General features: G+C 39.3%; 1 protein-coding gene across 2 annotated transcripts in view; it reads right to left on the bottom strand.

Annotated features, from left to right (window-relative positions):
* Nucleotides 1-431: 431 nt before the first annotated feature.
* Nucleotides 432-21196, bottom strand: part of LOC6585024 (transcriptional regulator ovo) — a 33736-nt gene continuing 12971 nt past the window's right edge. The window contains exons 1-5 of one of the 2 annotated variants that reach the window (XM_044008323.1): nt 7206-7289; nt 5182-6900; nt 3128-5031; nt 1824-2546; nt 432-941 (exon numbers count right to left, since the gene is read on the bottom strand). In XM_044008323.1, coding sequence (XP_043864258.1) covers nt 756-941; nt 1824-2546; nt 3128-5031; nt 5182-6900; nt 7206-7212 — 4539 coding nt within the window. In that variant the 5' untranslated portion in view covers nt 7213-7289 and the 3' untranslated portion in view covers nt 432-755. Of the gene's footprint in view, nt 942-1823; nt 2547-3127; nt 5032-5181; nt 6901-7205; nt 7290-21196 lie in introns of those variants that run through there. The other variant, XM_044008320.1, reaches the window with a different exon arrangement.

The following is a 21196-nucleotide window of genomic DNA, read 5'->3' as shown; positions in this document are numbered from 1 at the left end:
ATTCAAAAAAAAAAAACTGTCAATGATTAATCGATAAGTTAATCAACGACAATCGATAATTCATTTTCATTTTTCTGTTTCCGTTTCCGTTTCTACTTCTATTTCTCAGAGTTGCTTAAAGCATTCGAAGCTTAGTCTAAATCTTAAAGAGCTACAAAAAAAATGTTTTTGTTTTGGAAAAATGAAACTTTTGACTAAGCGCATAAAATTAGTTTTTCGATTATTATTAAGTGTTCTTGTTCTTCTTCATATTTAACTAAATTAATGTGAAAATTACTAAAGAATTTTTGTTGTTTTCTTAACAAATTTTCTTCATTGTTTTAAATGTTTTTTTTTTTTTTTTTTTTTTTTTTTTGCACAGCAAAGTGAAAATTTTGTTTTTCTTTTCGAAACATCTTGAGCTAAACTAAAAATTAAATATTTTGCTTTTCCTTGCGATTACATAACTAGCATCTAAATGAGATATATATAGATATGTATAGACTTATGTATACATAGATATATATATATATATGAATACGTATATGTATATATATATATATATATATGTGGGTGATATCATGTTGTATTATAAATGTACAAAACATAATCTCTCCATTTTCGTGGGGCAGTTTTCATAAAACTTCAGCTTAAAGTTGAATTTGCATTACGTTTTCTGTTTTCAGTTAGTTTACCTTAGATTTTAAGTTAAGTTATTCCTAGCTCATTTTGTGTATATATCTATAGTTTAGTTTTGTTTAGGTTCAGTTAGTTTGTTAGTTATGCACCGGCATCGGCAGCTGGCCGAGCAAATTGTTCGCGAACTGCGAATTGGTGAACTTAAAGTGACGCTTATCGTAGAACTTGAGCAGGGCTGGCGAAAACGGATGATTGTCCTTCAGATGCAGATAGTGGACCTCCGGTTCGCAGGTCGTGTGGCCGCATTCCTCGCAAACGTACATCTGCAATGGCGAGGAAGTAGAAAGGGGAAGAAGTTAATATAAAAATGTTGCATATATTGAGGCGTAGCATGATTAGTAGTTCAATTCAGTCTTAGTTTCAACGCTTAAAATAAATATGAACAAAAAAAAAAGTCTTAGCTAGTTCCATCTGAATTAATAAGCTTGGCTAAACTGACTATTGAGTTTTCGTATTTCGAACTAGTTCCCGTACTGAATTATTTGTACGTCTTCGATTCTTAGCAGCTAACTCTGAGACAAAGAGCTGACTGAAACTATTTCCTAGCTAGTTTCTGGTAAATTTCATATGAACTAGTTCCTAGCCTTACTATATCAGCTGCAGTTTAAAATTTTACTCTTGTTTCCATTATATGCTCATTTTCAGAACTAGTTCCACACCCCAACTGCTTACGGTTCGATCAACTCGTTCAAGTAGCTGATGAGCTAAGCGTTCACTGACTTTTAGCTTTTTGCCGTTTTCTTTATATGTTCATTTTCTGAGCTAGTTCCGCATCGTAATTGCATTTTGAAATGCGTTTTCTATCTATCATGTCATGCCTCAGCTATTTATCATATTAAGTTTTTGATTTGTTTTCTTATTGTTCATTTACAGAACTAGTTCCAAAGCTCTATTATTCATTAGAGTCAGTTTCTTAATAAACAGTTAAAAATCTCAACTATTTCAGCTACTGCTATAGAATTTCTTTAACTCATGATCTTGTGAACTGGTTCCAAACGACAAATATACTAGTTCTAGATAACAATTGCATTATTTCCGTCAATCTGTCAATCTCTCAATCTGTCTACAATTTTATATGAAATACCCAAGCACACATGAGAATTGAACAGAGGATTTCGGTAGGTTAGTTCAATATGTGCTCTTACCTTGGCGCGTCGCTCCTTGTAGGCATACTGATGCTGCACACTGTGCACCTTCTGGCAGTGCGACTCGAGGGAGCAGCGCTGCGTGAAGCTCTTCTCGCACAGGTTGCACTTGTAGGGACGCACGCCCGTGTGGGTGCGCGTGTGGCGCTTCAGGTCGAAGGTATCGTTGAAGCCCTTGCCGCAGAACGTGCACAGATAGCGCTTGATGTCCGAGTGGCATTTCATGTGGCGATTGAGCAGACGCTGCAGCGAGAAGGTCTTCATGCAGACACGGCAGACGAACTTGTTGTTGGCATCCTCGGCGCCGCTGTTGTTGCTGGGGCAGAGCGAGTCGCCCTGATTGCTGCTGTTGCTGCTGACGCTGCTGCTGCTGTTGTTATTGTTGTTGCGATGATGGCTGCTGTTGCCGTGCTGCTGCTGCTGTTGCTGCTGCTGACTGAGCACCAAATGCTGTTGCAGCGACTGTTGCTGCGGCGAGTGCTGCTGCTGCTGTGGCGAGTGCTGTTGCAGCAATTGTTGCTGGTGTTGCAGCGACTGCTGTTGCTGCTGCTGTTGTTGCTGCTGCTGCTGCTGCTGGCCATGCTTGAGATCTTCAATGCAATCCATATTGTTGCGTATGCGATGATGATGATGTCCGCCATGCGTATTCTCCACGGCCAGCGGATTCTTAATGCCATGGCCTCCGTTCACGAACTCCAGCTGTAGATCAGGCGGCAGACCCAACTGAAGGAACGGTAAACATAAACACATATATAAGGTAAGTTGTCAAATGCTCCATTAGAGATTAAACATGTTTAGACAGCACAGGGCAACAACAAAACATTAAACAATTCACAATGGGGACAGGGAACGATTGATTTGTGGGAAAGATAAAAATATATATCTATATAATAAACCTAAAATATAGATTTCCGTTTCGTTGGCATTTCGAGAAACTGTATGAGCTATATATATATATATATAGAGATGGATCTATAGATACATTTGTAGCTGAACATCACGACACATCAATAGATCTCTTAGATAACCTAAACTGTTCCGGAATAGTATATAAATATATAATTTCAGAAATCTTCAAAGAACAAAAAGGTAGAGGACAGATACAGAGGACAACAAAATGACAACGGAAAAACAAAGACAGGTATGTATTCAAAGAGAGGGAGAGAGAGAGAGAGGGTGAGAGAGGGAGACACAGTCACAGCCACAAACAGAGACAGAGACAGAGACAGAGACAAAGACAAGGACATGCAAGGGCCACATTTAGGCCCCCATCATCTGGGCCTTGTTACTACTCCGGGCCTTACCAGCCGCTGCAGCATTTTGCTCTCATTGATCACCGAAATGGTCGACGACGGCGGCAACAGACCCGCTGCTGTGGCCGCCGCTTCGGTGGCAAGCGAACGCAGTGTGGCGCGATGGACCTGCCGCTGGGCGGGCATCTCGGGCGATGGCTTCACTGTCGAGTAGATCGTGACCACAGTGGAGCCATAGGTAGCGGCCTTTGAGCGGCCGCCTAACTTTGCACTGGTGTTGCTGGTGCTAATGTTGCTGCTGCTGCTGCTGCTGCCGCTGCCGCTGCCGCTGCTGTTGCTGTTGCCATTGCAGTTGCTGCTATTTGTTTTGATGGTTAAATTGCAAATGTTTTTGCTGCTTGTGGTGGTGGTGCTGCTGATGTTGGTAATGTTGTTGCTGTTGACAGTGCTGTTGTTGTTGTTGTAGCTAAAATAGTTGCTGCTGTTAAGCAGCATATAGGTCACCGGCTCAGCTGGTGACTCAGCACTGTTGTTGTTGTTGTTGTTGTTGTTGTTGCTGCTGCTGCTGTTGCTGTTGATCTTTAAGATATTGTTAGAACTTACGCTTTGTATCAGCGGCTTGGTGTCAAGCAATGCGGCTGCAGCAACCGCCGCCGTGTTGGCATCGAGCAGATTGGAGCTGCTGCTGCTGCTGCTGGACATAGGACGGAGAGCGGCAACAGCAGCAGCTGCTGCTGCTGCGGCCGCCGCAGCTGTTGTTGGCGATGGCAGCGATAGGTTGCTGTTGTCGTTGTGATGATGATGTTGCTGCTGCAGTTGATGCTGTTGCTGCTGCTGTTGCTGCTGATGGGAATGTTGCTGCTGCTGCTGCTGCTGGTGTGAGTGCTGCTGATGTTGCTGGTGAGCGTGATGAGCATGATGCTGCTGTTGCTGATGGAAATGATGCTGCTGTTGCTGCTGCTGCTGCTGTTGGGCATGATGATGCTGCTGCTGTGCATACATATTGTGTTGCTGATGGAAATGCTGTTGCTGCTGCTGCTGCTGCTGATGGTGTGTATGATGTTGTTGTTGCTGTTGCTGCTGCAGCAATTGCTGTTGCTGCTGGGCCAGCTGCTGCTGATGGTAGCTGTTGCCGTTGCTATTGTTGTTGCCAGTGTGCTGCTGCTGCATCTGCAACAGGTTGCGCGTGGCATGCTGGTACGAGGGCGGCGGCTGCTGCAAATGTTGCTGCTGCTGCTGTTGCTGCTGTGCGTTCACAACATGTTGCTGCAAATGCTGCGGGGCAACATGTTGCGGCGCATTATAAACATTGTTGCCGCCGCTGCCATTGTTATTGTTGTTGTTGTTGCTGTTGCTGCCGTTGCGCGCCATATTGTTGGTGAGCTGCGTCAACAGATTCTCGTGCAGCGCATCCAGTTGGACAGCAGCATGCGGCGTCACCGAGACCGCATCCGAGTCGGGCGTCAACGATGGCGTCGACACCAGTTCAAAGTCCGCCCGCTGATGGTGGGCGGGGCTGTTGTTGTTCGTCGAGTGCTCGTCGTCGTCGTCGACGTCGACGCAGCCGCGCTGCAAAAACGAACTGAGATCCACAGCATCCGACAGCTGCTCCAGCAAATGATCCGTCTGCGAGCTGAGCATCAGTGTAGCGGTAAATTGCAACGGATCAACGCCGCCGCTGCCGCCATTTGTGCATTGACCGCCGCTGCCGACGCCGACGCCGCCGCCAGCGCCGCTGCCAGCCAAATCGTTCATAATCGCATCCTCATATGCGCTCGCCGCAAAACTATTGCCCGACGCAGCAGCAGCGGCGGCCGCAGCAGCAGCCGCTGCCGCTGCGCTGCCAACGCCGCTGCCCATGGTGGCCTGTATGATATTCTGGGCAAAGGTTCCAATGTCGATCTTCGCCTCGTCGTACTCAATGTCGGGCTCATCTTTCAATATGATGCCATAAGCTGAAGGATTGCCGCCATAGAAGGGATGTCCGTTGCCAATCGTTCCAGCGGAATGCAAATGATGGAATTTGGAATTGGAATTGGAATTAGAATTGATATCATTATAATTGCTATGGCCCAGATTGTTGGCAAAGTTCAAAATGTTATTACCATCAAGACCAACAGCGCCGGCTCCACCAGCTCCACCTCCACCAGTTCCTCCACCACCGGCTCCTCCACCGCTGCCGTCGGCTCCTCCGCCGCCGCCTCCACCATTACAGTTATACTGTTGATTGGACATTAGATAAGCTGCCGCAGCTGCGTTCTGTATGAGAAATTGCGAATTGCTGTGCGCGTCAACAGCAACGCCGATGCCGCTGCCACTGCCGCTGCCGCTGCCGCTGCCGCTGCTCTGGCCGCTCTTTAGGCTCTCGTAAAATGGCGGCAATGCGCCGCTGGGCGGTGAGTTGGGTCCGTAGTTGCCGCGTCCGTCACGGCCGCCGCCCATGCCACCGCCGCCGGCACCGCTGCCAAAGCTACCGCTGCCGCCGCTGCCGGCACCACTGCCAGCACCGCTGCCGCCGCCGCTGCTGCCGCCGCCGCCTCCGCTGCCGCCGCCGCCCTGGCTAAAGCCGTTGCTCGCTTGGAAGCCCTGGCTACTGTTGCTGCTGCGTCCGTGTCCAGCGGCCGCTGCCAAAATGCCCGGCAGACTGCGCACCAGGCGCGGATTCAGCTGCAGCACACGCGCTGCCAAGTAACTGCTGCGACGCCGGGCTTCGCGTACGCGTCGTGCCCGCTGCAAGCGACGCGCGTTCAACTCGTCGTCGCTGTCGTAGCTGGCGCTGCGCTGCCGCGGCACGTGATAATCGATTGGCTCCTGCTGCTCGGGTCCCAATTGCTCGAGGTCGAGCGTGCGCTGGTATAACAGTTGTTGCTGCTGCTGCTGTTGCTGTTCCCTCTGCTGCTGTTTGTATAACAGTTCGCTACTGCTGCTGTTGCTTTCGCTGCTCTGCGGCGCACGCTGTATGACGCTGCAACGAACGGCGGGTATACGCGGTGGCGGCGGACTCGGTCGCTGCTCTGCTGTGGGCGGGCTGCTGCGCATGCGCAGCGACAACGGCTGTTCAATTGGTAGCAGTGGCTTCTCGTCCACAATCAATTTGCAACCGTCATCGGAGTCGCTGTCATCAGTGTCGCCGCTGCTGCTGTTACCGTTGCTGTTGCTGTTGCTGTTGCTATTGCTGCCGCTGTCAACGTCAACGTTAACGTCAGCGACGGAATCAGCGTTTAGCACTTTCTCTTTGCTTAGACGTTCGTGTGGATATTCTTTGCGCTGGGCTTGCGTTAGAACAACGCCAGCGCCGTAATAACGTGGCTTTGGCGCCTCAAGGCCAACGTCGACGTCAACGTCAACGTCGGCGTCGCCGTCAGCTTCGTCTTCAGCGTCGCTGCTGCTGCTGCTGCTGCTAGCGTGCGACGCACTATTCTGCTTTGGGCTCTGTTCGTTTTCTTTTGGTATGCTGCTTGCTGTTGGTGTTGTTGTAGCTTTTGTTGCTTCTGTTTCTGTTTCGGGCTCACCTTCTAGCTCTACTACTACTTCTCCTTCGGCTTCTGTCTCTATTCCTGCTTCTCCTACTTTTGCTGTTAACGAATTCTCGTCGCAGTCTTTTGTGGCTGTTGCGGGTGGTGTTGCTGTTCTGCTAAGGTTAATGCTAATATTAAGTTTGCTGTTGCTATTGTTGTTGATGTTGGTTGTTGTAATGGTTGTGGTTGTGGTGGTGGTGGTGGTGGTGTTGTTGGTGCTAGAGGTTTCAGCTGTGGAGCTGTTGCTGTTGCTGTTGCAGCTAAGACGCTGCAACAGTTCTGCTGGCGTTAAACAACCGTTACTTTCTGAAATAGACAAGAGAGAATAAAAAAATAGATATTAGTGAAAAGCGCAACAGCTAAAAAAATATGCACAAGCACATGCGCATATAAAGCTACACATGTAAATATATGTATGTTTGTATGTATGCACTGATGCGCGCATAAGTTTTACATTCTTGTAAAGCAAAAGTTAACGGCACTTGCCCGAAAGCGAAAAGCGCAAGAGAACGAAGATTACTCCGAAATTAAAATAGAATGTAATAACAACGAAATTGAACCCCGTAACCGAAAACTAAATCGATGCCCGAAGACGAGCGACAAGAATTAACCGTGCATTCGCCACAACGATCGACTGCTAACTGTAAGCGCATCATCGCCTTCTTATTCCTGCACACACTTTTTGACACACGCACACAAGTACAATGCAGGCAAAAAGACGCAACAAGAAAGTGTTTTGTCGCGGCGATCTCCTAAATACAGTGAGCACACGCAAATGAAAGTTTCACACAAAAATGTTAAATCAACTGCCTATTGCTTTCAATTACTCAGCTCAAACAGAAAATACAGAGTGCACCAAGTATCTACAACAAGTTGTATTTTATTGGAATATTTTTTTATTTATTAATTATTATCAATAAGCTTTTCACGTTGCTTTAGCGAAATGTTACTAGAATCTTCTGTCGTCGCTTCTGTTTATCTTCACTGTATCAATTCGCCCAAATTTTCTGCGAGTGCGCGTGTGTGTGTGCACATGTGTCTCTGTATGGTGCCCATGTATGTATATTTTGTATGTATGTATGTATATTTTTCCTTGCTTAATTTCTATTTCGTAAAGAACAAAAAATCATAACTGTAATTGTAAGGAGTTGCCAGTACGAAAATCGTGCCTTTGAAACGTTTTAACAACTAGACACAAAGACGTAGTCAGAGAAGGGGCGAGGCAAGTGCACAGACACAAATTATTATTTGCATACAACTTTACAATTTAATAAGTTATATGTTTATGTACATACATACATACAAAAGCTTTGATGAAGACTTATAAAATAACCTATTAGTTATAGCATTTAAATAAAACTAACGATTTTCTGTACTCTGTTAATAATTAAAATGTCCAAACATATATATGTACATACATACAAATTAGTATAGTATTATATACATATATTTGCGTTAGTAAAAATCTACTTATTTATTTAACTAATATGAGCAAGTTTTTCTCTCGCCCCCTATAGATCTTATGTTAATAAAATCCTGTCGACGTCTTTGTTTGCATGCGCGCACACAGCCATTTGCATGCGCATACAAGTGTATAAATCTATGCATGTGTGCATGTAACTGCGCGTCGACATGTGTGTGTGGTGATTTTCGCCTTTCCGCCTTCTCTTTCTTTTCAGAAACTATCAGTAGGCAAGTACGCAGCTAAGCAATGCGCGTAATCATTAGAGATGAAAATACAGAAATTGAATTTATTGTACACACATACATACATTGAATATTTTACAAAATATATTTCTAAACATCTATATAAATATAGATACATATGTATGTATTTGATCATTAATGTGTTTTATTTTCTTATTTTTTTCGTGTGAATTAAATGTGAAGAGCAAGTGCAAGTGCGAGGCGCCGCTGCAGTCGCCTTCGGCGTCGAAGCGCCGTCAAACCAGGCAAAGACAAGGTTGGCAAACAGCAACGAAATAAAAACTTGTCTTGGCTGTAAATCAAATCAAATCAAGTGCAATAAATAATAGAAACAACAATTACAGCAACAACAACTATTCCTATTGCAATGGCAATCAAGTTGGCGTCAACGTCGCTGCCTTTGCTGTTGGCGGCCGTCGATTAAATGTTTGTTGTTTGAGTGTGTATGTGTGTGTTTGCCTGTTACGTTCATGCGATCAAGATCAAGGCTTTTTGCAGTTGCTTTTAATATGTGTTTGTGTGTACTGCAGCGGCATTTGTCAATGAACAAGTTTTGTATGCGTAGGTGTTGTTGCTGTAAAGCCCTTCATAAATACACACGCACACATTTCATGGCATGCAAAGCGCACGGTACCCATAATTACACACACATGTGTGCGCGTGTGTGTGTGTTTAAAATTTCAAATGCCCAACACGCACACAGCTGCGCTGTCTTTGCTGCATAGTGCTGTCAGCTCTTTAGCTGAAATTGCTAGTTCTAGAGTAAAACAGCTAAATTCGGTAGAAAAAGCTAAAAAATTACGAATCACATGATAAAAAACTGATAACTTGGTAAATATTTTTTTTAAATAAGCTATAAAGGCTAAGTTACATAGATAGCTGCCAATAATCTGGATAAATGAATGAAAAAGCTGATAGCTTAAAAGTATTAAAAATGGCTAAAAAGGCAAAACTAAGCTAAATAGCGACCAGCACTGTTGTTGCTTTACTCAAATTCTAACTGTCGCCTGCCGCTTAACAGCGCGGTGTAGAGTTAACAGCTAGTGCAGCCTTGAGCGTGTGCACAGCCGTTTAACATTTCGACGTTCAAATTGTTTAACATAATTGATTACTTCAATTGCTTTGGCACATTTAAACGCACATTTCGTTATGGTTATGCATGCATACATACATATGTACATGCATATGTATATATTTAATTTTCATTTAAATTCACTTAAAATGTTGTCTTTGCCATAATAACAGCACAAGCCACGCCCAGCAGCTGCCCACAAGCAAACACAAACACAGACGCACACACTCGTGTGTATTCTGTTAAGTTAACACGCCTGCAATTTAACATGATCAACTGTATAACGAGCTGTTAAATGGCTTGGCTATGCCTTACCAGTTTTCCAGATTTCCAGTTTCAGTTGTTGTTGTAATTGTCGTAATTAGTTTTTATTGTGTTAAGGTCAAGGCAATTGCTTCAAAATGCTTTATAATTACAAATGCAAAAAAAAGTGTTTGAGGAAATGAAATAATTCAATTCAATTTTAAAGTGTAATAAATAAAATATATATTTTTTTCTTTTTTTTTTTTAAGTGTAATTAATGAAAGAATTGTTTAAAAAATGTATTTCAAAAGTAAATAATAAAATATTTTTTGTTATATATATATTTTTTTTTTTTTGAGTGCAATAATAACATAATCATGGAAGGACAGAAATATAACAGAGCTGCAGGTAAGATCTTCGTATTTCTCTAGCTTCTCTTCATTTGCCCCATTTTATATCTACACACAAATATCAAGTTCAATGATCGTTTTATCCTTTACATTAATTGATTTCTTATTCTTTTTTATTTATTTCTATTTATTCTATTTACTTGCTGGCTGCGTGTGCTTGAACTTTTAAGATATTCTTGTTATCTGGTTTTTGTTTTTGTTTTGTGTCATTTTTTCGCTTTTCGCTTCACTTTGGTCTAGCGCAAAATGCGTCTTAACGAAACATCACAGACACGCACACACACACACCTACACACACTCACACACGCAAGCGATAGCATTTGCGTGTATGCGTATGTTAATGTGCATAACAAAGCGTCGCAGTTGTTGTCCAGAATTTGTAATACTTTTTTGCTTTTTATTTTGCGTCTTTGTTGTTTATTTTGCTCGTTGATTTAGGTTTGCTTCATGCAGCTGCTAATGTTAAGCACCTTCTTTTAACAGACTTATTTACATTTCTATGCAAATGAATTAGCAATCAGCTATGTATGTTAACATATACTGTTAATGTTGCTGCTGCACTGGGAATGCAATACTAAAGAATATCAATACAATATAATAACAGCATAACTGTTAACAACTATAAACGTGTTACTATTTAGATGTATAACAGAATATATGTATAAATATCAGCATGATATAACAATTCAACAGCAGCATTACAAATCTATAGTATAACAGTATAAAAGGAAAACTGTACGACAGTATGACGGCATAACAGTATAGTATAGTACAGTATAGTTGTACATCAATTTAACAGTGTATAGCAGTACAACAGCATACTATTCGAACTGCATAACAGAATGTGAATGTATAACATTATTGCCGTAGAACAGTTCCGTCTTAAGTAGTTTTTCAGTCTGGCTTCTAGTGATATTCTATAGCTTTGCGGGTGTTGTTTTGCTTCTTCTTTCTCCGCTTCTTATAGACTTTTTTATTTTGTTATTCTCTTTTATTATTTTTGTTATGTAATTTACGCATGGCCCACGCGCAACAGCTACGCAACAGATCACCAACTGTTGTGTGTGTGTGTGTGTGTGTGTGTGTGTGTGTGTGTGTGTGTGAGTGAGACCACGGAAAAAGCCAACATTGAGACGTTTTTTTTTTTCTGAGATGAGATTTTTTCGATGTTGTTGTTTTTGTTGACTACAATTGTTACTGTTATTGTTATTGTTGTAGTTGTTGTTGCTGTTATGTTGAAGCAAATTCCAAACGCATTCTATGGCTAACTTACATGTTGAATTCCCGGCATGCACGACGAATGACGACACACCTCTATGCGTCCCATCTATCAACCTAAAAGCCTAGCCCAAGCATAGCACACAAATCTTCTCATTGTTGTTGTTGCTGTTATTGTTGTTGTTGTTCTGTGTGCCATTGCAAATGCGAAACACGTCGCCCAGCGGCTCTACCCATATATAAACTACACACACACACGCACACACACACACACATGTGAATAGACAAGCATTGTAAGCAAATAACATGAGCAGCTTCTCCAAGGGTCGACTCAACCAAAAAAGGGTTAAAGGCATCTATTTAACAGAGTTCATGTACATCTGCCTAACAATTGATTGCCTTAAAAGTGCACGAAGATTGTGCTTCTTATTAAATATTTCAAGATTTTACAACTGTAACTGTTATGGATCACGAGTTATAATGGGTTGTACGACAGTTATGGAGAGTTTATCTTGAGGTTTTTATAAAATTAAACAATTTTTGTACATTTTTGCACTTAGCTGGGTATATGGTATGGATATGAATATGGATATATCCATATATATATGAAACTATCTCAGTTAGGGATATGGTTATAGTTATGGATAGTTATTTGTACCTTTTTATACTGTTTAAAGCAGCATATACAAAAGATGTTTACTTTTTAACTTAATTTTCTTTTGAGATAGATATGTACATATATCTTCGAAATAACTTTCTTGCTCTATGTCTGAAATTTTCATCTATTCCAAATGCGTTTACTTTTGAAGCAATTCAATGCTTGGCTAAAGAGCTGAAATCTGCTTTATATTTCAGTTAAGAAAGAGCTAACAATTTAGTTAGATTTTAGATAGTTCAGTACATTAAATAATTGCACATCTTTTATATAATTCGTAAACTTAACCCTGAAACCGAACAAACAAACACGTTGACATCTTGAAAGCAAAATGGAAAAATTAGCTAAAACAAAAACCACCCACTTGTCCAGTTATTTAATAGAGCATGAAAAGCACGCAACGCTTGACAGTCAAGCGAAAGAGAGAGAGAGAAAGAGAGAGAGAGAGAGGGCGAGAGAGGAGGTGAGACCGAGGTATTGTTGACTAAATTGAATTTGATTAAATGCTTAGAAACTAATAGTTCAAGCTTTGGCCACATATACAAATGATGAGCTGAACTGTTAACTTAACAGCAACATAAAGTTAACAGCAAAATAAAATATAACACAATAGAAGCAAAGCTAATTGCAGTTGAAGAAATTTTAACAGATATTTAACATAGTATTGGCAGTTTTGTTGCAGCTTCGCCAACTGTTATAGAAGTATGTTAGCTGGCTGTTAAAGGCCAATATGTGAATTTCTCTATATGACTCAGAAATGTGTAAGTATGCTAAGCAGCTGTTAAAATTTAACTGTGTTTTTCTACGATTCTCTTATCTGATTCGCTGGTATGAATTACTCTAGATGAATTTGACATATGTAAATGCGCTGTTAACTTTTCACTCGTATGTGTTTATTTGCGCCTTTCAAGTAGCAGCTGCTTGAATGATTGCAAAGGTGCCTGCAATTGAAGCTCTGTCAGCAGCGCGACAACTGTTATGTAAATATGTTAGCCAAATGTTAAAGCTGTTATATGCATGTCTTACATATTAGACAAGTGTTATGCAAGTGGTATGTTAAGCAGCTGCATATTCTCGACTCTCGTCTCTTCTGCTTAATGTACTGCGTACATGACAAGTTTGTTGCCTAAGTCTTTTGATATATACACATACACATGTATATGCTGCATCTGTTAGTTGGTGCGAGCGAGAGGCAACTAGTGTCAGCGATTAGCTGACAGCTAATCAATATTGCCTTCTTCCGATTGCCATGACAAGTGCCTTCTTTCAAATGCGAGCCTTAAAAGTTCTGCCACCTTTTGTTAGCCGCAGCAGATGCTCGACCCTTGTCAAAGCCCAAGCGCATGATTTGCCAAAAAAAAAAAAAAAAAATGGAGGAAGAGGAAGAGCAGCAACTGGCTGCGGCTTCCTGTTTTTTTTTTTCCTTCTTTGGGCCGCCAAATTGATGAATGCATCCGTTTGAATGCAAAAAAAAAGAAAAGAAAAAGGAAATGCCACAAGGAGTCTAACAGGTGTTTTTTTTTGCGTCTTGACCAAATGACCTAATGCGATAAAAGGGTGTGTGTGCATGTGTGTGTGTGTGTGCGTATGCTTTTGCCTTTTAGCAATTCTAATGTGGCTGGGGTTTCGTTTTCGGTTTCGGTTTCCTAAATGCTGCGGGGCAGTCTATAAATTTATTGCCTAAATGAATTTGTCTCTAACGCCCAGGCCTCAAATTTATGCAGCCCTTGCACAGAGGTATATATAGAGATATATATAACTGCAGCTGTTGATAGTTCGATTTCTAAGGGCACAAGGTCTTTATTAGTATGTATATATATATATACAGGTCTATATATATATATATGCACGATCTGTGGTTCTCATGTTGCGAGCGCAAACTTTAAAATGCATTAAGTGCCATGCAATTAAGTTTATCGATGCGCTCGAATCAGCCAACTTGAATTTAATCTTGTTTCCTTCTTTTTTTTTTTTTTTTTTTTGCTGTTCATGTTGTTGTTGCTTCTTTAGACTTCTTGGTTTCTCTTTCGTGGCAGCTTTATAAATTATACATTATAAATGCCGACGCGTTACTTTTTTTTTCGATTTTTGTCGATTTTTTTTTTTTTTTTTGGCAACTTTATAATTTTGCCTGCGCTGTTGCCGCCCCTTCATTTGTTGCAAGTTTGAGCATTTTGTGAGGCGCTCTGTAATTAATAAACACCTATGCTAAGGTAACGCCTGTTCATCGAAAACGAAAAACTAAAATAAAAATGTTAATTGTCAGCAGGAGTTATGTTAAGTTAACATGTAGGGATTTTGATGTTCAGGGACAAACCTCCAAGTATTTGATTTTCAATTTTGTATTTTGCCTAGAAACAAGCATATGTTAGCTGATCAATGAGAAGATAGAAAGCCCTTTCAATTAACATGGCCAGCAATGTTATGCTTAACATAAGGCATTAACTGTTAATAGAATATGTTAGTGTTACATGATGATTATGCATAGAATATAATTCTCAAGGTAAAGAATTCCTTAACAGTTGTCTATAATGTCAACAGAAGTGTTCCACTGCAATGTTAACGAGCTGTTATATGAATAACTGCATATGAATTCAATTGCAATATTGAACAACTGTAACATAATTATGTTAAGCAGCTGTGTAACATCTATGTAGGTGCATCTGCATCGTGTGCTGCATTATTTCAAGTTCGTTGCTAAAGTCTTTTGTTTATGCACTTGTAGTAAATTCGTTGCAGAGAATTGCAGCAACATTTAACTTAACATTAACCCAGTAATTTTCAAATTGAATGACACAGCACAGCCTTGCACACACACACACACATACACATGTATATAGATATATCACCTGCCACGCCTCCTCGCTTACCAGCTTGCAGCAGCTGCAGCACAGCCTACACAAATTGTTGTAACTGTTTTTGCAGCCACTTTTCAAGGTCAAAATTGCAGTGCATACGAGTTGAAATACTTGAATAGCACTTGATATGTGCAAGTGCCTGAGTGTGTGTGTGTGTGTATGTGTGAGTTGAGCTATCGACAGCATCCAAATGCCAGCGCTTTGATAGATCGAAGCTGCAGATGGGCATCGTCAACAAAGAATTGAGATACAGCTCAGCTGCCGTTGCTTGGCTTAGCTCAACTTGGCTTAGCTTTCAAGCGCGCAGCGCGTCTTAAATTGCAAACCACATGCTCAACAACAACAGCAGCAGCAGCAGCAGCAGCCGCAGCAGCAACAACAACAACAATATGTGCTACGTTTTGTGCAGCTGCTAATTACAGTTTTTTTTTTTCTTTTTTATATATATATATTTTTTAATTCTTTTTTTTTTTTCCATTTGCCGCCGCATTTTAGCTTTGTGCTTCAATTTGTTTGTTTGTTTGGCTTTTTTTTTTCTCTCTATGACTTTTTTTCATAGCTATTTTTTTTTTAAGTGTTCTTTGCGGTATTAATGTCAATGTTAACCTTGCTCTGTTTCATTTTGCCTCGTTAACTCGTTTACATTGTTTATTAAGTGGCCGAAGCATTTAATTTATCTAACGATTTAGCTGTATTTCGCATACCCTGCAGCTGCTAATAGTCAATGACGCTGTTTGCTTTTCATGTTTCTTAGAGGGTATTTTTCTTTCATATTTACTCTATCTATGACGTTTTAGAGGAGCTTGTTAAGCTGAAAGCTCTGTTATGTTAGGTTTTACGGCTGTTATGTTAAACAGCTGTTATATAAAAGTAGAAAAAGTAACACGCTTATATTCTGTTAAGCAGCTGTTAAGAATTTGTTGCGAGCAATGAAGTTCTGTTCAAAAACTGTTAAGCTCATGCTTAATCATGCCTAACAGATGCTCATATTGGTAGGAATCTAATCTCTGTTAAGCAGATTTTGGCAAGCTCTATCACTACATAACATTTGTAGTGTTTCAACTTCTGTTAAGCAACTGTTAAGCTAATAGCAGCGTTGCTGTTAAGAGCAATTGACTGCTATGTTCAGTTGCTGTTAGTATTAATAGATACTTAGCTTCTGTTAAGTAGCTGTTACTCCAGTGCTTCCATTTATGGCAAGTACGATACCTAACTTCTGTAGACTAATTAACATATTGGCTAAGTAGCTGTTAAGCTCTCATTTGAAAAATGTTAACATCTGCAAAGCAGCTGTTAATTATGCTTTGGCATGCTTTAATTGCCTGCTGCCAGCTATGTTACACTAATGTTAATTTTGTTAACGTTTGCTTATATGTTTGTCCTTATTTCTTTGGGGTGTTACTCATCGACACTGAAGGCTTTTTTTTTTTTTTTGCTTTGTGTGTGTGTGTTTTTGTTTTTTCGCAATTGTTAATGCATTTCCGTTAAGCACGTTGCACAAACAATGGGGCACAGCAGAAATGGCAGCATCGGACAGCAGCAGCTCGCAAACAAAACGTAAATGAGTTTGTCAACATATTTCTAATTCGACACGCTTCAAAGTGACCAATACAAACACACACTCACACACACAGAGAGATATACATATACACACACACACACACACACATTCAGCTGAGGCTTTTAGAATGAATATATTATATGCGTTGACCTAAATTTTACGACTGTTGCTGTTTGCCATTTAGTTGCAGTAGCAACAAAAAATATATATAATAACCATTGCAATTGCTGCATGTGTGTGTATGTGTGTCTACATGTGTGTGTGCGTGTGCGAGTTGCACAAAGAAGCATGCTAAACAGCTACTAAAATACAATGCAACTGCAACAGCAAAAGCAAACAAAATATACAAACTGAATGAGACGCAACTGGCTGATTGACTGACTGACTGACTGATTGGCTGACTGACTGACTGACTGACTGACTGATTGAGCCCCTGTGACAATGTCTAAGCTGTCTGTACGTGTGTGTGTGTGTGTGTGCTAATTGTTACTGCCAATAAGCGTGTATAAACGTTACAAGTCTATTGCCATATGCCATATGCGAGGGTGGCTCATTTGGCCGATTCCAATGAAATTCAGTCAATTGAAAAGTTGAGCAATGACTGTTTCTGGTTCCTTTGTCACAGTCAGTTACGCTTAGAATCATATGCTCACAATTTCCTTTTATTGGAGAAATTCTTAAACGTTTTACTGGCTGCTTACACAAAATTTTGCCAGCTCCTGACTCGAAGTTCCAGGCTCAGTCCTGATTTATATCAATTAGAAGTGACTCGAAGTTCCAGACTCAATACAGCTTTAGATCAGTTAGTAGTATTCATTTTGCAGTGTTTGCCTTGCAAAGTCTTCGTAAACGTTTTACTGGCTGCAAACTATAAAATATTTCTGCTGCTCTAGACGAAGTTCACTTGATTTCATTAAATTGATAAATTGATATATTGCAATTGTTATTTTTGTTTCTCTTATTCGGCAGTATTTCCTAAACGTCCCACTGGCTGCTCATTATTGGGCTATTGGTGAATCAGCCCTCGCATTCGGGCCTGTGTATTGAGTGCATAATGCAATTGAACATTGCGCATACGAGTCCATTGGCTTATCCCACAAGCCAAGTCATAGAACTGAACTGTCGTTTCGTGCTTGTCTCATTAACATTTACAACGGGGCACACGGGCGCAGCAGCCGGCAATAGCAGCAACAACAACAACAGCAATAACGACAAAATGCAACAACAATAGCAACAAGAGCAACAAATCATTTAACGCAATTGCGTTAAAACTTTGCCCATTCCAAACAAAAGTTTCGTTTCGTTTCGTTTCGGCTTTAGTTTCGGGGCGTTTTATTTGTTTGTTTTTGGATTTTCGCATCTTTGTTAAACAGTTTGTTGCACTTTTTGTTCAATTTTGTTATTGTATTTCGTGTGTTGTTTTACAACGGCCTCGATCTCTTTTGTAGCGGCTGCTGCTGCCGATGCTGATGCGCTTTAAATAGCTGTCAAGTCACTGACTCAATTTTCGCTTAGAATCGAAGTGAAACTGAAAGCTGAACAAAATTCTATACGTATTTACCTTTGGTTTTTTTTTATATTTTTTTTAGCGTTTGATTCTCGAAACGAAATAGCTGCCAAGTGAGTAAACATTGCATTGAGCTCGAAATGACTTTTTGTGTAATGAGAGTCGCATTGGAGCAAATACAATCGTAGGTAATTCAGATGCATTGCAAATTGAATCACTTAATAAAGTTGATTTATTTAGATCTACGGAGCAGTCAGTGAAATGTTGGAAATAAACTGCTTCTATAAATTACTCAATGGGGTTACGTTTTTCTTAAAGATCTGCCAGTAGAACGTTTTGGGATAGAGTTGTAAATAAGCATTGCGAGAGCAAAAGTATATTGAGAATTGCTTGCAGAAATGAAACAGAGATGCTATTAATTTGAGCTGAACTCAGCAAAATAGAGGAAAAGCTGGCAGCCCGTAAAACGTTTATGAATGATGTTTAAGAAAACAGAAAATTGAATAGAGTTTAAGCTAAACTATTCTATAGAGAAGCGAAGATTTTAATGAAATAAATCAAATAATTGAGTACGAAAAAAATGAGTGTTCCAGGAGCAGTCAGTAAAACGTTTAAGAAATTTCAAGGCAAAGGTAATGCGGTTATAAAATGATAATACAGAAATATATGTGAAAGAATATGTAATATAAGAGAAGACATTAAATCTATATGATATATATATAAATATATCTTATATTATAGATATATAGATAGCTCATTTTGTATGTATATTGATTATATATAGATTTATCAGAGACGTGGGTGTCTATATATATCACATGGAATGAACAGAGGGAAGCCCATATAAATTGTATTTATTTATTATTTCTTGATTTGGAGCAGCAGCAGCAGCAGCAGCAGCAGCAGCAGCGGCAGTTCGTGCCATTTAATGCACTTGCCTAATTGATAATCAGGTTTTCATGTTGTTGTTGTTGTTGTTGCTTTTGAAATGGAAACCGCATCTGGTTGACCTTCTCAACCGTTACAGGCGCTGATTACAGCATCAGCCTTTATGCCATATATGTGTCAATACATACATACATACATATATACGAGTTTTTATATATGTATGTATATGCAAAATTAGCAGAATTTAATTATGATGCTGACAATGACAACGATCATCAGCATGATGATGATGTTGCTGATGATGAGCAACGCTTCGTTTCATTTAATTTGCGTTGTTGCTTCAATATTTATTGCTACACGGACGACAATTTGCAGTCGATGTTGCTTTTGTTTTTGTTGTTTTCTTTCATTTTATTTTATTTTATTTTATTTTATTTTTTTTTAACTGTAAACATATCGAAATGATGCAGGCGACCCTTTGCTGCGATCTACCTACCCGTTTTGACCCACATTTCGAATGCAACAACAACAACAACAGCAACAACAACAACGGCAACCAATCAATGGGGAGAAACAAGTTAAGCATCCCATGCCAAAAGCAGCTACAAAATTTGTATTAAGTAAACTCCCACTTACAACATTATGCATATAAATGATGCTGTAGCTGACTCTATCTCACTCTCTCTCTCGCTCTCTCTCTTTTTCTCTCTCTTTCTCGTTCTCTCTTGCCTGCACACTCTTGCCGTTGGATTTTGTTACAAATATGAAATTATGCGTAAAATTGTTGTTGCTGTTGTAGTTTGGATTTCAGTTTTTTTTTCAAGCATTTTTTTTTTTTTGGTTTTTATTTTATTTATTTTGTTTTGTTTTTGTTTTTTGTCGATCAGCTTCCAAATGAAATGAGCCAAAACCGCAACAAGCGCAACAAAAGTTGTCGCCGCCTTTTGTTGCTGTTGCTGTTGCTGTGTGTGTTGTTCATTTATGACGTAACTTTTGCTGCGGCTGCGGCTGCTGTGATTACGGCCCGCTGTTAATACAGTTAAAGCGGGCGCCTAACCTTGAAAACCGGTAGATTTTTTTGTTTGTTTGTATATATTTTACTTGATCTCATGTGTGTGTGCGTGTAAGTGTGAGTGTGTGATTTGTGCTTGCCTCTTAAGGTTTACGGCCAGACAAATATTATTTATAGATGCAGATAATATATATATATATATATATATATATATATATATATATATATATAATATATAATAATAAATAATATATATATAATACGTATGAATTGTCCCAATTACAAAATTAATTAATTGTTATTATTAGTACAAGCTTTTTTTAGTACGTTTTAGTTTGAATCTATAAAAAGAAATTATTAATAGAAATTAAATTTTACATTCATAGCAAAATTTTTTTTATTCCTTCCAATTTATTATTAAAGTTTTGAAAATATATATATTTTATTAAATTTATATAATTTATTTATTATCATTACTTCTAAAATTTGCTGTATGGAATTTTTATTATTATTTTGTTTTAAATATTTTTTATTATTTATTTATTAATATATTTTTTATAAACAAAATAATATGAAATTTAATATTGAAGCAAATTTTTATCTTATTTTGTTTTATTTTATTGATTACAAATATTTGAAATTTTGAAGTATTTTTTATCTTTTTATTTTTGTTTTGTTTTATTTTATTGATTAAAAATATTTGAAATTTTGAAGTATTTTTTATCTTTTTATTTTTTTGTTTAATATAGTGTATATATATTTTTCTTATATTTTTTGTTTATTACTTAATATATTTGTTTAAATTTAGTATTATACAAATCTACATCATAAGCCACATGCGTTTATATCGTAGACCAATTTTTTGCATTTGTATTTTGAATATTTTTTCTTGTCGCCAAACAAAAGACTTAGGCAACAAACTTAAAATTGATATTGAAATTCAGTGACATTGCCAATCGGATAGCTGTTGCCGCCTCGTGCTGTGTCTTGTGTGTAATCAATTGGGGTGTGGCTGCATGCACACACACTCAGACACACACACACACTCAGGCACACACACAATCTCAAGTTGGGCAATTCCGAAGCGTTAAAGATTTGTACATGAAATTAGCAGCAATTTAGACATACTGTGTTTTTTTTTTTTCTTCTTCAAGTGTTTTGTTATGGCGCTTTCAAGTGATGCCTCACGCAAAGCTTCAAAGTGTAATCCGACATACATGAGCCCTCGGACAAAATCGTCTCATAAACTGTTTAAATAAAGCCCAGACAAGACTCAATAAAGTTGTCAAAAGTTGTGTAAATGGATGGAAGAATATGTCTATGAGGTTACAAAATGTTTGTGCGAGAATTTTGACATATATGATTGATGCTAGGGGTAATCCATATAGTAGAGTCTAATAGTCTATAAGAGATTTACAACTGGAAAATTTGGTATAGGGCTGTCACAATGAAACTCTGGAATTAAATGAGT

The sequence above is a fragment of the Drosophila mojavensis genome, unplaced genomic scaffold (genome assembly GCF_018153725.1).
Source record: "Drosophila mojavensis isolate 15081-1352.22 unplaced genomic scaffold, ASM1815372v1 contig_136, whole genome shotgun sequence".
Lineage (NCBI taxonomy): Eukaryota > Metazoa > Arthropoda > Insecta > Diptera > Drosophilidae > Drosophila > Drosophila mojavensis.
This window is presented reverse-complemented; position numbering and strand designations above follow the sequence as displayed.